The sequence below is a fragment of the Poecilia reticulata genome, linkage group LG14, assembly GCF_000633615.1.
Source record: "Poecilia reticulata strain Guanapo linkage group LG14, Guppy_female_1.0+MT, whole genome shotgun sequence".
NCBI lineage: Eukaryota > Metazoa > Chordata > Actinopteri > Cyprinodontiformes > Poeciliidae > Poecilia > Poecilia reticulata.
The window spans coordinates 17169804-17184515 of record NC_024344.1 but is presented as its reverse complement, the minus strand read 5'-3'; the positions used below and the strand labels follow the sequence as shown (position 1 = coordinate 17184515).

At 41.3% G+C, this 14712-nt stretch overlaps 1 protein-coding gene across 2 annotated transcripts in view; it reads left to right on the top strand.

Annotated features, from left to right (window-relative positions):
- Positions 1–14712, top strand: part of atp2a3 (ATPase sarcoplasmic/endoplasmic reticulum Ca2+ transporting 3) — a 51231-nt gene that overhangs the window by 27512 nt on the left and 9007 nt on the right. For both annotated transcript variants that reach the window (XM_008428152.2, XM_017308631.1), the window contains exons 6-12: positions 4038–4118; positions 4426–4511; positions 4680–5144; positions 9091–9179; positions 9718–9820; positions 11623–11754; positions 14547–14663. In XM_008428152.2, the coding sequence (XP_008426374.1) occupies positions 4038–4118; positions 4426–4511; positions 4680–5144; positions 9091–9179; positions 9718–9820; positions 11623–11754; positions 14547–14663 (1073 nt within the window). The remainder of the gene's footprint in view (positions 1–4037; positions 4119–4425; positions 4512–4679; positions 5145–9090; positions 9180–9717; positions 9821–11622; positions 11755–14546; positions 14664–14712) is intronic.

The window sequence follows — 14712 nt, the reverse complement described above, 5'->3', positions numbered from 1 at the left end:
AAGATGATGTTCTCACAAAACACTCTACCTTCAACTGTGTCCCATCATGACGATCGTTATTTTACAGCATCTATATGAGACTTGATATAAATTATTTCATTTATAAACAGAAAGGTAATTATCGCTCCTACTGCTGGTGAAACTATCACTTATTATCCTCATTAAAAGGTGTAGAAGTACATGCAGCTCATGACAAACGACCACAATTAATTTTCTCAAGTTTTCACCTCTACAGTCAAATTCAATGAATTAGAATATCAATAAAACATTAATTTCAGCACCACCGTCACTGTGAAGCATGTTTTATAGATCAGTTACACAGACTGATGTTTTCAAGCTTTTATTTGTCATTTATAATGATTTTTCTTCTGCTTACAGTTGATGAAAGTGGTTAGAATATTACATCAGACCAATAATACGAGGATTGTTAATACAAAAATGGGGTTTAAAAAAAAATATGTTTAATACTTGCATAAATATTTAAAAATTTGACAATTTCCTCATGGGTACATATTCTGATTTCTTGAATATGACTAAAAATTTCACTGTTTTACACACTAACTGAAGATGATCTCAGTCAAGTCTAGAATTTCCCACCTCTGCTTTCAACAGTCTTTTTCTTTAGCATCATTAGCAGCTAATTATCTGCTAACAATGCTAACAGCTGCTAAATGTTAGTAGTTGGCAGCCAACTAACTTCTAGTTTGTTGCCAACAAAAACTAACTAGCTGCTAGCTAATTAACTGCTAACTAGTTAGCTAGTTAGTTTTTGTTGGCAACTAAGTAGCAGTTAGCTGCTAACTTCTAACAGTTAGCTGCTAACTGCTAACAGCAGCTAACCTTTAGCAGTTAACTGCCAACAAAAACTTTACCTTGACTAAAAACGTTGCCTTAAAAGTGGAAATTTCTTAAATGTTCATTAACTGAATGCTGTTAGCTTGTCTGAAGGCTAGTTTTATATTTCTAAGCACACAACAAGAAAAGGACTCGAGAACAACTTCCTGTCTGTCTTCAATATAATGTTAAGAAAGTCTTGACTGTCAAAATTAAAGCATTCCCCTTCATATCCGTTGTTTGAAATAAAAGTTTATACTTGCTTCCTAGAGGAAGTCGTTATGCTAAAAGCAAATGGACATGGCTACTTGCAGAAGAAAAACGGTTGTTTTTAATTTACTATCCAGACCACACAAACCTGCAGAGGCTCTGACTTATGTAAATGTTTCCATTAAATTTTATTTCTATTAACTTTTTTTTTGTTGATTGGAATCAAGTAGCATCTTTATAAGGAAGGATTAATAGGCAGAAAGTCCAACTTTTCAGCTTGTGTCTGACATGCATGAGGAAGTGTTGCATCGGAGGTGCAGGGAGTGAAGAGAGAACAAAAGGGAGGGGAAAACCATCGATTCTTGTGCAACGTGACTCCATCAAGGTTGTATCGAGCTGTTGTTTACCTGTGGCTGGAGGCTGATCCTGGTCTGAACCCATCTGTGTTTTTCACCCAGCGATGTATTTTCTGAACACGGGACGTTTAATGTGGTTTGACCAGAAACGCTGCAGTTCTCCTTTAGGGTTCAGCCCAGGCTTTACCTTATTAAAAGTGCATGTTCTCTTTGCTGTGTTTACGCAGGAGCTCAGTGGCTTGTTGTATTAAAATCTAATGAACTGAATTCTAACAGTTTCGGGAGATCCTTGAGAGATTTTAGGCCCTCTGTGAAAAGACTGAATTCATTTTTCTGCAATGGCAAACCGAGGTTTTTATTTCCAGGAAATGTTCCACCAGCAGTTTGGAAATGGATTTTTTCTGTTAAGTTTTTTTTTGTGTGCACAGTAATAGTGTTTGTCACACCAGCTCTGGTATTTGTATTAAAATAAGCAAAACTAAGGGCACTCAACACTGAAATGTATTCAGATTGTAAAAAATTAGAAGTGAAATTCTATCAATCATTCCTAATCTTGGAAAATAAACTGAAAGCCCTTTTTGGGATTGATGCTTAAGAAGTATTAATTATAACTTATTATGATTGAGTATTTAAAACTTCAATCTGTTTTATTTGTTTAGCTTTATTTATTTATCAGGTAGCCACGTCTCCTGGTAATGATAAATTGTACTCTATTTACAAAATTTGCATTTAAAAATGTAAATAAAAGAAAACCTGAACATTCTCAGAGTTTTCTAGAAAAGTGAGTTTAAAGAACCAGCTATCATTAGAGCTTCATTGCAATACTTTAGTGTAAAAACACAAAAAGTGTTGAAACGTAACACAAGTTGGACTTTTTATAGTTTTCTATCAACTTTTTGTTTGAGTGTTTTTGTTTGTCTCTACGCTATTAAACTCTTAAGTGGGTGCAGAGAACTAGCATATGGATTTATAGGTTAATTGTAATGAGAATTATTATTACCAAATTTAACTGTGTTGTAGGCTACAAATTGTTCATCTCAAGTCCAGACAATCAGAAACTTAAAGGCTCTATAGCAGTGTTTCTGAACCTTTTTTGGGCCAGCGCCCCCCCAGCTTTTATCCAGGTTCCTCACTGCCCCCCACCAAAGAATTTGTAGGCTACTTTGCACTGACTATTATTTTATTATTAAAGTTACTATCGCTATTGTAGATGTTTTGATTTTTATGCTTGTTTCTGTATTTATCATCAAAAATAATTTCCTAGAGAACAAAAAAGTCATGGGAATAGAAATTATTCAAGTTAAAATCAGTAGGCCAACAGCAGCCAATCAGAGTGGAAAAATATTCTTATTCTTTGCCATTTTCTAGTTGTTAAAAATTGCACAAAATGACCAGATAAAAGAGGAACAACATGCCAGTTTAAACTTTGATCCATTTGCAAAACGACTGAGCTCTGCAGCATTAAAACATGGATAGAATTGAACTACATTAATCATAACTCTTCTCTTCAGTGTTTCTGTTTCTGGTGGTGCAGCTCTGTGCTGCCTTCAGGAGAATGGGACATCAGAGTATCATCCATAAAATTTTACCCACATGGCACGCTCACCACCAGTAATCTTCACTCATCACCTGCTGCTCCGCCTRATCGTCATGCGTTTCACATCATGTGTTGATTTTTCACTGTTCAGCGTCAGATTCTCTGTTTTTATGCCATAATTCACATCTAGTTTGTCGCTCCGTTTTATGTCCCGCTTCTCCTGTTTCAGAGTTTTGCACAATGTGCGCGTCTTTTTTTGTTGTTTTTTTTATACTCCCCATCGGGAAATGTATGGATGGGGCAGACCAACATAAACCTTTTAAAACATCAGAAACAATTTCGGTATTCTGATTACTGAAATTTAAAAGTGCTGTGTTGTTCCATCACACCTGTTTCATACCGGACCACTTACAGCACCGTGTTAACGCTATAAAATGAACGCYCTCTATCGAGGTATCACCATGGAGGGATTTCTTTATTTAAATGGGTTCATTTTTCAGAGGGATACAAAGTGAGGGGATTGTGATTTTAGTAATTACATGTTTATAAGAGCGATTTTCTGTTCTCCTTCCATGGAAGCGGGCAGCATCCAGATGGACAATAAAACACTTTTTAATATAAGTTGCTGCTTTGACATGATCACAGAACTGCCAAAACATATGTACAAAAATACCAGACAAAGTGAATCACAGCAACGTCATCAGCCGGTGTAACGTTGAACTGATGCGGTGAAGCTACCAGTAGAAGGAGCGGAGCTGCGCCAAGAAGCTACAAACACTGAATAGAAGAAGAAGAAGAAGAAGAAGAAGAGCTGCCATTGATACAGTTGCAGCCAAGCATGATTTAATGTTACACCATACAGTTTTACCAAATTGCTCAAAGTCTAAACTGGTATTGTTGTGCATTTAAGGTGTAAAGTTTACCTTCGTCCAAACGCCCCCCAAAGACAGACAGTTTACTTTAATAAGTAAACAGTGAAAGAGAATTAACAGCATGATCAAGTTCAGAAAAGACAACAGGACAAGAAAGCTAAAAAAAACAAAAAACAACAACATGCAACCAACCATGCTTTTATTGATTTTCTTTTTCTAATATTTTAGTTGGGGACAAGGTGCCTGCCGACATCAGAGTGACCTCGATAAAGTCCACTACTCTGCGAGTGGACCAGTCCATCCTTACAGGTACTAGTCTTCTCTGACTGCCACATGCAAACGCCCAGTTTAATATTGCGTGGTAATCCGTGTGAAGTGTTGTTTACCTAATGATATGGCACGGTAATGGTGCGTTCATGGGCTGCGAGATATTATGAAAACGTGCTTTAATGCTGGTGAAGGTTGCTATAACGATATGATTTACAATAAATAAACAATTAAGTAAATAGTCTAGAAGCATTGTACTGAAATTATCAGCATTGGTTATATATTGTGCATATCTAATGACATCTATGTGGAAATCCATGACAGGATAGTAATGTGTTGTTGTTTTAAGGGGAGTCTGTGTCCATCATCAAACACTCTGACCCGGTTCCTGACCCCAGAGCTGTGAACCAGGACAAAAAGAACATGCTGTTTTCTGTGAGTAAACCCTCTGCAGTTCCCTGCAGCATGCTCTTTTTTTTATATAAGGATATTGATCTTTTTTTTCTCTTTTTGAACAAAGTTCATGAAACACCCAGGGATATTATGCGTTTGTAATCTGCTGCCTGTAATAGAAGTAAATTACTATTTCTCTGCTTTCCTCAGGGCACCAACATCGCCGCAGGCCGCGCCATCGGCGTTGTCGTCGCCACCGGCGTCAATACCGAGATCGGTAAAATCCGCAACCAGATGGCGGCCACGGAGCAGGAGAAGACGCCGCTGCAGCAGAAGCTGGACGAGTTCGGCCAGCAGCTGTCGAAGGTCATCTCCCTGATCTGTGTGGCCGTGTGGGTCATCAACATCGGCCACTTTGGAGACCCCGTCCACGGCGGCTCCTGGGTCCGGGGGGCGATTTATTACTTCAAGATCGCCGTTGCCTTGGCCGTGGCCGCCATCCCCGAGGGCCTGCCCGCCGTCATCACCACTTGCCTGGCCCTGGGCACGCGCCGCATGGCCAAGAAGAACGCCATCGTCCGCAGCCTGCCGTCGGTGGAAACCCTGGGATGCACATCTGTCATCTGCTCTGACAAGACAGGGACCCTCACAACCAACCAGATGTCCGTTTGCAGAGTAAGTAGTCAGTGGGAAAGTTTACATTGATTCAACATGCAGCTCATGTTAAAATGCATCCTCTTCATAGGCTACATCCAACTGCTGTGACGGGTGTCCGCTTATCTTTAAACGACCTTTAATTGTTTCATGAATTATTCATATTTATTATTTAGTAAATGAAATGAATAAAATGGAAAAAAGAGACAATGAAACACACCCCGGAAATATTGCAATTCAGGCAATGCTTGATTGTAAGACAGAAGGATTTCCCAACTTTTCCCCGTGTTTAAATTTTTTTCCTTCCGTAAATTTAATTCAAAGTTTTATTAAAAATGTCTTTAGAAGTCTTAAATCTGTCCAGCTGAAACATGCGGATACCTTGTATAAAAACAAGAACTTGGTGCACAAGTTTGATATTTATTGTTGATGATCTTCAAGCTATAAAGGATAAAAATAATGTATGTTTACCCGAGATGGTAGAGCGTGGCAAGACCCGGTCAGGATTCTGGTTCGGTCCGTTCCGAGCTTAGTGTTGGCTCGCTTGTGTTTGGGTTTGTTTTCCAGTTTGTTGACTTGAAGTGAAACATCTCGAGGTAGACCTTCTTCCTCCCCTTTGTGTAAAACAGCTAGAGCTGACAGTGAAGCATGATGGGTAAAAAGCCCTGCTTGGACTCCTCCAAACATTATGGACTCCTCCAAGCAGGGCTTGGAAGTCGGACCTGAAGATGTTGATCTGGAGCAGGTACTTCGTTCTCGGTGATCTCTCTCTCTGTTCCTGGGAAGTGTGCGTAAAGATGTTGGAAGCTGAACTTCTTTAGGGTTAGGTGGTCATTTTTTAATCCTGCTTTTTCATTCCTTCTATCGTTTAATTTTTTTAACCCTCCTCTTTCTTAACGTTTTCCACTAAAGCTTGGAAAATCCTTTTTGTTGTTGTTCTAAGGTTTATCTGCACTTGCCAGGTTTCGCGATAGCTGCTGGTAGAGCTCACGCAGCGCCCAGGCAACGACAATGCTTCTGTATCGCCAAATCAGCTTCCACACAGGCCCGGTAAAAGTCTCTGAAATGTCACGTTGCCTGAACAAACAGCGCTCCGGTCCGAGGCCCGAACTGTTCACCAGGTTGAATAAGCGGTGCACATACAACCGCATTAGACTACAAACTCTGAAAGATCTTATCCACAAATATTCATAACTTGCGCATAGCCTCACCCTTTCCCTTTGTCTGCCTGCCTGTGTGTGTGTGTGTGTGTGTGTGTGTGTGTGTGTGTGTGTGTGTGTGTGTGAGATACTCGCAGAATGACTTTGCTCTAAGCGCAGGGTAAATGTCAGCCCTGCTGTTTGTCTTGGCTCCTGTTAAGCGCTCTGCACACATCCCAGTCTCAGTTAACACCTTGTGCTTTCATCCCGTAGCTCATCCCTCACCTCAGTCGCATAGGAACCTGCGGCCAGCGCGAAGCTCCAAAATTTAAGCACCGTGATGTTAGGAGGAATAAATACATAAATGGAGGAATCGTTCGTATTTATTCGGTCAATTGTATGATGTAGTTTCATTATTAATTGAACTTTGGCATAAGAAAACATTTAAGCAAGTAGTTAGTCATAGCTCGTCTTGAGTAGAGTACTTGAATTGGCAGAGCTAACAAAATGTTGCCCGTGTAAAACAAAATCCTTGTATGTTCAATTGTTTTTAAGCCAACTCTAACGTCCCGTTTTACATCTAGATGTTATGTTGATGAATATCCAGTTAAAAAGTATCAAAAAGCACATGAGACTTTGACCAAACTGAAAATTTACATTTAGAAATCTTTTTTTTTTTTTTTTAATCTCCTGAAAAGTTACAGTTTTGGATATGAAGTTTCTGTCTGACGGTATCGATACTTACTGTATTTTTTTCTCAATGAAGGAATAATAACACAGGGTCTGTCTTTAATTATAAGCACGGCTATAAAATTTTACAAATATTACATGCATTTCAAAACGTCAGCAGATCAGCTGTATCGACAAGTGAAGCAGAAAGGCCGAGTTTCCTGTTGATGTTAGAAGTATATTTTTTTTTAGCTTCAATTTCATCCTTTGCCACAGATGATGAATCTTACACTAAATAAATTATTTTCTTATTTTAAAAAGTTCTTCATTTTGCATCTTTCAAATATTGTATAAATGAGGTTTAAGTGGAAAAACCTATCCGATTAATCGTCAGAACAATCGATGGAATAATCGATTGCTAATATAATCACTAGTTGCAGCGTTTTTAAAGTGTAATAATCAGGGGGGGTTTTCTTGAGCGCGTCTGCAGCGGCTGCCGGTCTGTTTCTCCCCTGAGATGATGTGGAGCGTCTGCGGGATAAACGCGTAGCAGCAGGGAGTTCCCTGCAGCAGGAGCACAGGGGAGTGAAACAACCACAACCTTGAAAGCTTTCCAGTCCCAGAAAAAGACTAAAGACGGGCTGACCCTAGTAAATATTGACTTTCTGCTCCTACCTTTACTCCCCCGGCTCGCTGCTCCCCGCCTGCAGAGAAGCGGGCACGCCTTATCACAAAGTTAAATTAGGCTTCCTCTTTCTTCTGCTTTTTTAAAATTTTCTTCTCCACATGCTGTTTCCTGATGATAGTGTTTGTTTTTTTTTTTTGTGGTAACTTAATTCCTCCCCAGCCGTGTTTACTATGTACTTCCTCTGTTTTTATGCCCCTTTCACTGCAATGGTTTGTCCATCGTCCTTCCTCCAGTTCCCAACAGAACCAGGCTTTTACCCTGCTGGGTTTGGAAGGGATTCCCTCATGTGCAGCAGGGATTCCCCTCTGAATCCTGACACTGCATTTCCCATTTTCTTTTGACTTTCATACACATGAAGCACACACACGTTACTGTAAGCAGGGTTACTCACAGTGCATCCCCATATAACCTCTGAGGAAGTGAGCAGGGTGGAAAAAAGAAACAAACTTCTGGCGCTACTACTGAGTCACATGGATCACACTGCGGCCCCTTTCCTTGGAGACGGTTGGAGAGCGAGGGGAAAACAAAAAAGAAAAAAATCATTCCTGTTTGACTCTTTTTTATTTTTTTATTTTTTTTCGCCCTCCAACAGTTTCATCTTTAAGATAACGGCGACCCGTTTATTCATCACAGCTGGAATTCAGTATTTAGCTGGTAATGCGTTCCAAACAGAGTTGTGCAGCATTGTTGCGTCATAAGTGATGATATATTTGCAACACTGCTGGTTCCTAATGGTGAAATGCTGAGTTACGGCCATGTTGACTCAGACAATCATTGAGAACTTCCATATCAAAGCTAAAAGTATAAAAGGTCATTGCACTGAGGGAAAAGTTGAGTGGGAGGAAAAAGAAATGCATTATTTTTATGCAAACACAGGAATAATGAGTGTAGGAAGTAAATGAAGAGGCTCAAAATGCAGCCTGCAAAAAAATCTGGCTGAACAATTTAGCAACACGAATCGAGAGTGAGACGAATCAAATCGAAATATGATGCTAAATGCTGCACACCGGAAAAATTTTAATTCGATCAAAAATACAATTGGCATAAAGAGAATGCAAATCGCAGCCGGTTTAGGTTTTCCTATAGCACAAAGTGATTTGTTGATTCATTAAGTGAATCTTAATGAGTGTGTGTGTGTGTGTGTTAAATATTTAAACTCCAGTTCATTGCTGCTTCATCGACAGTTTTCTGCCTGTAACAACGAACTAGAATGTCTTCGTTTTGTTTCCTTGAAAGATCAATTTTCCCTTCAGTCTTTGTGGATTCTGAGAACAGATTATCTGGTCTGCTGGACGTGAATAAAACGAAAAGCTTTAAAAATAGCCAAAGATGATCAGTGCTTGTGCTTGAACAAATTACATACAGAAAACAAAAGTAAATCTTTGTCACACACAGACTTGCAGCCACATAACAAGGGCAAAGCTCAGCTTTTCTCTGTCAACTCATCTCTTAACTTTATCTCCTCTTGCAGATGTTCGTTACAGACAAGGTGGAGGATTCAAGCTGCACCCTGCACGAGTTCTCCATCACTGGTTCTACATATGCCCCCGAGGGACAAATGTGAGTTTTGCAGAACGCAATTGGCCTTTGGGAGGAAAAAAAAACCCTCTCCTTTTTGGCTTAAAAAACATTCCTTTAAGGCTCATCTCTACCGTACTTATATCTATAAGCTACGCCACAAGACGCTTCTGCTTTGTTGGGTTGTTGTTGATGTCGGCGGACATGTTTTTGTGGAGGCGTTCAGGTAGGTGGCCGTCCATTAGGCAGGAGAACGATGTCAGCAGCTCGTGTTGTTTTTGCTCGACTGCTTAGCGAGCGCTAAGCCGCTCCGTGTGAACCTGACGCTTTCATAACGGCTCAGTGTGGGTTTCTGTGTGGGAGCTCTGCTAGCAACGGCTGCAGCCTCCACAGGGAAGGGATCCACGGTCGCCATGCAGTCATCAGCGATGCGTGACAGAGGCGCGCGGTCTCTGCTTACAGCTGCACGGCCGCCGTTTTCTCCTCTGTACGCTGCAGTGCTGACCAGCTGCCGGCTAGACCTGCTCTGACGTATATGTTTGTGTTTGTCCCGCCATCTGACTGCTTCTTTTCCCCCCAGACTTAAAGGGAACCAGCCCGTCCAGTGTGGCGACTACGACGGCCTGGTGGAGCTGGCCACCGTCTGCTCCATGTGCAACGACTCCTCGCTGGACTACAACGAGGTCATTTGCATGTACAGTTGTTTTGAGTTGCAACGCAGAGCTTTTTCAAAAGTATCTGTAGAATGTTTTCACTTTTTTTTTTTTATGGTAAACTTTAATGGTACTTATTGGGACGTACGGGGGAAGGTGAACACAAAGTGGTGCAAATTCTGAAGCTGAAGGAAAACTGTACATGCTTTTAATGGATGCTGTATCTATTCTGAGTAAATAAAGCTCAGGGTTCAGAAGTCATCTAATTTAGAAACACTTGGACTGGAATTTTGATCTAATTTTAAATCCAGCTGTTCCGTTTCTCGTCTCAGAGGTTTTTTAGAGAACGTTGGAGGAAAGTCAGGATCAAAAACACCCAGGAAGCTGGCGGACAGGTCAGGCAGAAAGTTGTGGATAAGGCCTGGGTTATGAAACCATACACCAAGATGTTACTTCGCACTGTCCATGGCTATCAAATATAAACTTTAAAAGAACTGCAAACCCACCAAGACAAAGGTGGGCTCACTCAGTGAGCAGAGAAGTGGAGTGATGAAGTTTAAAACAGGAAAAACCTGGGAGTGGCTTCGAAAGACGTGACATTTGACCTTCCAGTGACCCTAAACACACAGCTAGAGCTACAATGTGTCTCTGCATTTTAATTTTTTTATTTTTTTGGCTGATCAACCTGACCTACCGATTTTGCTTTTGCCAAATACCAATTTATTATTATTATTATTATTTTTGCCTGAGAAATCGTTAAATATTATGACAAAGTTGCTAATTTGGCAGCAGTGGGGCGACCGCTGTGAGCCACACCTGCTCTCACAACAAAGCAAAAGAGGGACAGCAGCTGATTTTCAGACCTTTCCAAAGGTAGAACGTTTCTTTACATTCAATTATCAGCCGATTGTTTTCCCAAACTTCAGGAAATCAGGCCCAATTTATTTGTCTGGTCAATTATTCAGTGCAGGATTATTTGTGTTACAATGGCTCCAAGTCCAGGCTGAATCCACAGATGACCTCGGCGATTTCACAGTGAAACAGTTTCAACCCAGTAGAGACGTACCAGGTTGTAGGTCCATCGTTTTCCTTCCACTTCACAATGCTGCAACAGCTGTTTGTTGTTTTTGAAGCAACAATGCAAGTAAAAGTTTTAAGGCTTCTGAATTCTTCTCTAGATTTCTCTCTTCCACATCCAGTGTTGCGGGAGGATAATTTTCTCATTTGGCAAACACGGGCCACTTTCTTATACTAGCATTCTGTTCCTCTGAGCTAATTTTACTCTCGCGTATCGCCTTCTCCCTGGTTCGCATTGTTTTTCTCATCTCTTTGTCAACACCACGTTATCATGGCAACCACGCTGAGTGGGGAGGCCAGGGACAAAGCCGTTCTCATCCTGTACGGATCTCCTCAAGATTTTCGGTTTTCAGAAAGAGCCTCTTTGCCACCAGTTTGGCTCATTTCTGAAAGGGATGCTAAGATGAGCGTGCTAACCCGTGTGAGAAGGACAGAGGAGCAAGACGACGAGGAGGAGGAGGAAGAGGAGGAAGATGGGAATGCTAGAGAGAAATGAGGAGTTTTATTGCCATCTACAGCCGCTCACAGATAAATGATGTGTGCCGTTTACCATTAGTGCCTCGTCTCAGCCGGCGAAGCCAAAACATTTTTCATGCTGGGCTCAAACTTCATGTCGGCCATATTTAGAAGACGGGACATGCTCAAAGGGTATTTGCTTTAGGGTCATCATTGACTAAACGTTGTTGTTGACATATAGCACAGCGTACCACTGTTCTGTGATTGCTGAAATTTAACGCCAGCCTGTCCTCTTGCAGAGCAAAGGGGTTTATGAGAAGGTGGGGGAGGCCACCGAGACGGCCCTCACCACGCTGGTGGAGAAGATGAACGTCTTTAAGACCAACCTGTTGGGTCTCACCAAGGTGGAGCGCGCCGGCGCCTGCAACTCGGTAAGATTTCCCTTTGCAGCGTCTTCACTGAGCCTTGGCTCACCGAGCTGCGCGCGCTTTCAGTCGTGCATGTTTCAGCATCTCGTTTGACACCGTGACCTTGGACTTTTTATTTTAGAGCAATGGGTTTAGGTTCAGATGTCTAAGTTTATCTGACCTTTTCTGCATTTTGAAGTGGGGGCGTCCCGATATGACTTCCTCACTTCTGATGCGATACCAATACTGACCCAATACGATATCATCTCAGATCATATATACTTTTATCATTTATTTTGTTGTGTGGTATGTTAGAAAAGACTTGACCAAGTGATATTGCTCAAATGGAGAACAATAATTGGTATAAATGCATTTATTATTAACCAGTGAGTCTGCATGTGGGGTGCAAGTGATGTTTGATAGAAACAAAGTTCTCCCTCATAATTGGGCCTGTCACAATAGTCCTTTTTTTGGAAGGACAATTTTGTTTACAGAGACTTCATAATTCGTTTTATTTGTTTTCTGTTGTTTTGTTTATTTATTTCTGGATATTTTAAATGTCTTCCAGATTCAATGTTAAATTTTTGTTAGAATTTAAAGTTTATTGACCTTTAACAATATGTTTGTTACCATTACTGGAGTAATGGTCTCTAAACGATAATATTATCGGTTATCACAATAACTTCTGAGACAATTTATCGTCCAGCAAAATGTGTCACCCTGACGGGCCGACTCATGGAGTCCTTTCCTCATGATGCCATCTACTCTGTAAAATGTCCCTCCTGCAGCAAAACAACCCCAAAGCCTAATGTTGCCACTGCCGTACTTCACAGTCTCTTTTTTTTTTTTCTTCAATCTGCAGTGGAACATGCTAAAAATCCTGATATTCTGGTGACGTCATGTTTCACTGCAAACCATTCACAGCTTGTGTGTGTTACCGTTATTATGATAATAAACCAGGACTATCACATGTCACTACTGGTTTCTTTTGCTTTAGCGCTTCAGCATGTTAGAGTGACGGTTATAAACAGGATGTTGATCTTGCCAACTGTCCAATCACAGCTGCTGAAGCCTCTTCCCTGCGCAGGTCTGGTTATTTCTCCTCAGTTTTCATTCTGACATCCACAGCAACACCAGTTTGCGAGGCTGTAATGAATCTGCTTGGCGTTCTAATGGCATCCATCCGCTCTGATGCTGCTCTGATCTTTCAGCTTCACGTTTAGGTATTGCTTAACCACGGGTGGATAACTAAAGACTGAAGTCAGCAGGTCACTTTCTCCTCGCACAAAGACTCATTAATGAAGCACATTGTTGTCCTTTGATATGTGTTTGACTTCAGGGTGTTAGCTGGCGATCGTTTGCTTTTGTCTTAAGACAAATTGCCTGTGAGGACATTTCCCAGCTGTAGCAGTTTAAATACGTTTGGCTCTAGATGGCGAAGATCCTCACGTGGGAACGGTCACAGGGTCCTGCTGTGTGAATGATTAACAGACCGATGAGCCGGCGTTGGTGAGACGTCTCTCTACCCCCCCCCCCACAGCTTGGAGCTGCTTCACTCCTGTGACGGCAGCGGCCGTTAAGGGCCCAGACACCGTCACTGTCAGGACCGCGGCGATCGACGAACGGCGTAAGCGCTCTAATGAGAAGAGTGAAGTCAGAACAAGTATTAGGGAGACGTTTGTTTGTAATCTCCAAACAAAGTTTCTGCAACCAAGCGACTTCTTAATAAAATTAATTTAAATGGGTTTTTTTTAGGCTTCTGCTGGAAGATGCAGAGCCCAGAAACAAAGAGGAGCTCAGATAAACTATCCAGTTGTTGATGTGATGTAGCAGCAGGTTACAGGATCCAGTTCAAGTTCTTCACCTGCAGCGATCTCAGCTGGACGTCTGTTATCCGCTCAGAAACAGGATCGTAACTAGAAGGACCCCTACTGGTAGGAAAAGGCATCACAATGCAGAGTTGAGGGCAAAAGTGTTCATATTAGGGCTGAAACAATCGATTATTGAAACAACTGTCAGCTCAAAAAAGGGCATTCGCTGAAAGAAGAGCACACTCAGAGCAGAATTTCAGCCAAAACTATATGAAATAATATATTTTGCATTTATATTGTCTGTAAATAAGTTCCACCAAGAACTCCTCAAGTAGCAGAACTTCACCTGGTTAACTTTCTGTTAAAAAAAACTAAAAATCTCCTATTAAGCACCGCTTGCTTTTCAATTATTAATGGAAACCTGGTCCACAGATCAGCCCGACACTGTGCTGATGTCCAGTCAGGCAGAAAACCTCTGAGCTTTTCACATGTTGATGTTAGGAGTATTTACCTTGCAGCAGAACTAAAGGACTGTATCACATTTTAGTCAATAGACTGTTTATTTTGTTATTCAATAAAGGAATTAAATTATTTATTTGCATTTTCTTATATATTCATAATATTGTAAAAAAAAAAATGTGATTAAAGAAAAATCTGCAGAATGTTCCAATTTCTTTTTAGTCGTCAGAGTTACTAAAATAATCGTTAGTTGGAGCCCTAGTTCATATTGCTCACATAGATTTTGGTTGAATGACAGTTTGAGTTGGTCAGTCGCATAAAAACCCAATGAAGTAGAACATAGTAGTCTGCAGCGTAGTTGACATTTGACTGTTTCCACGATTCCTTCTGTCCTTCCTGATCCTCGGTCAGATTCTCGGACGAGCCGGTGGACTGTCACCTGTGAATTCCCGTCGTTCAGCTGTCAGAAGCTGAGCCTCGGCCTCTTTATTCTTCTTCTTCTTCTGTTTTGTTTCACTTTCCTCCGTCCTCTGCTGTCGCCGCCAGGTAATCAGGCAGCTGATGAAGAAGGAGTTCACTCTGGAGTTCTCCCGTGACCGCAAGTCCATGTCCGTCTACTGCACTCCTGTCAAGGCGGGCGCCCAGAGCAAGATGTTTGTTAAGGTGTGGGAACATAAGCATAGTGTGTGTGTGTGTGTGTGTGTGTGTGTGT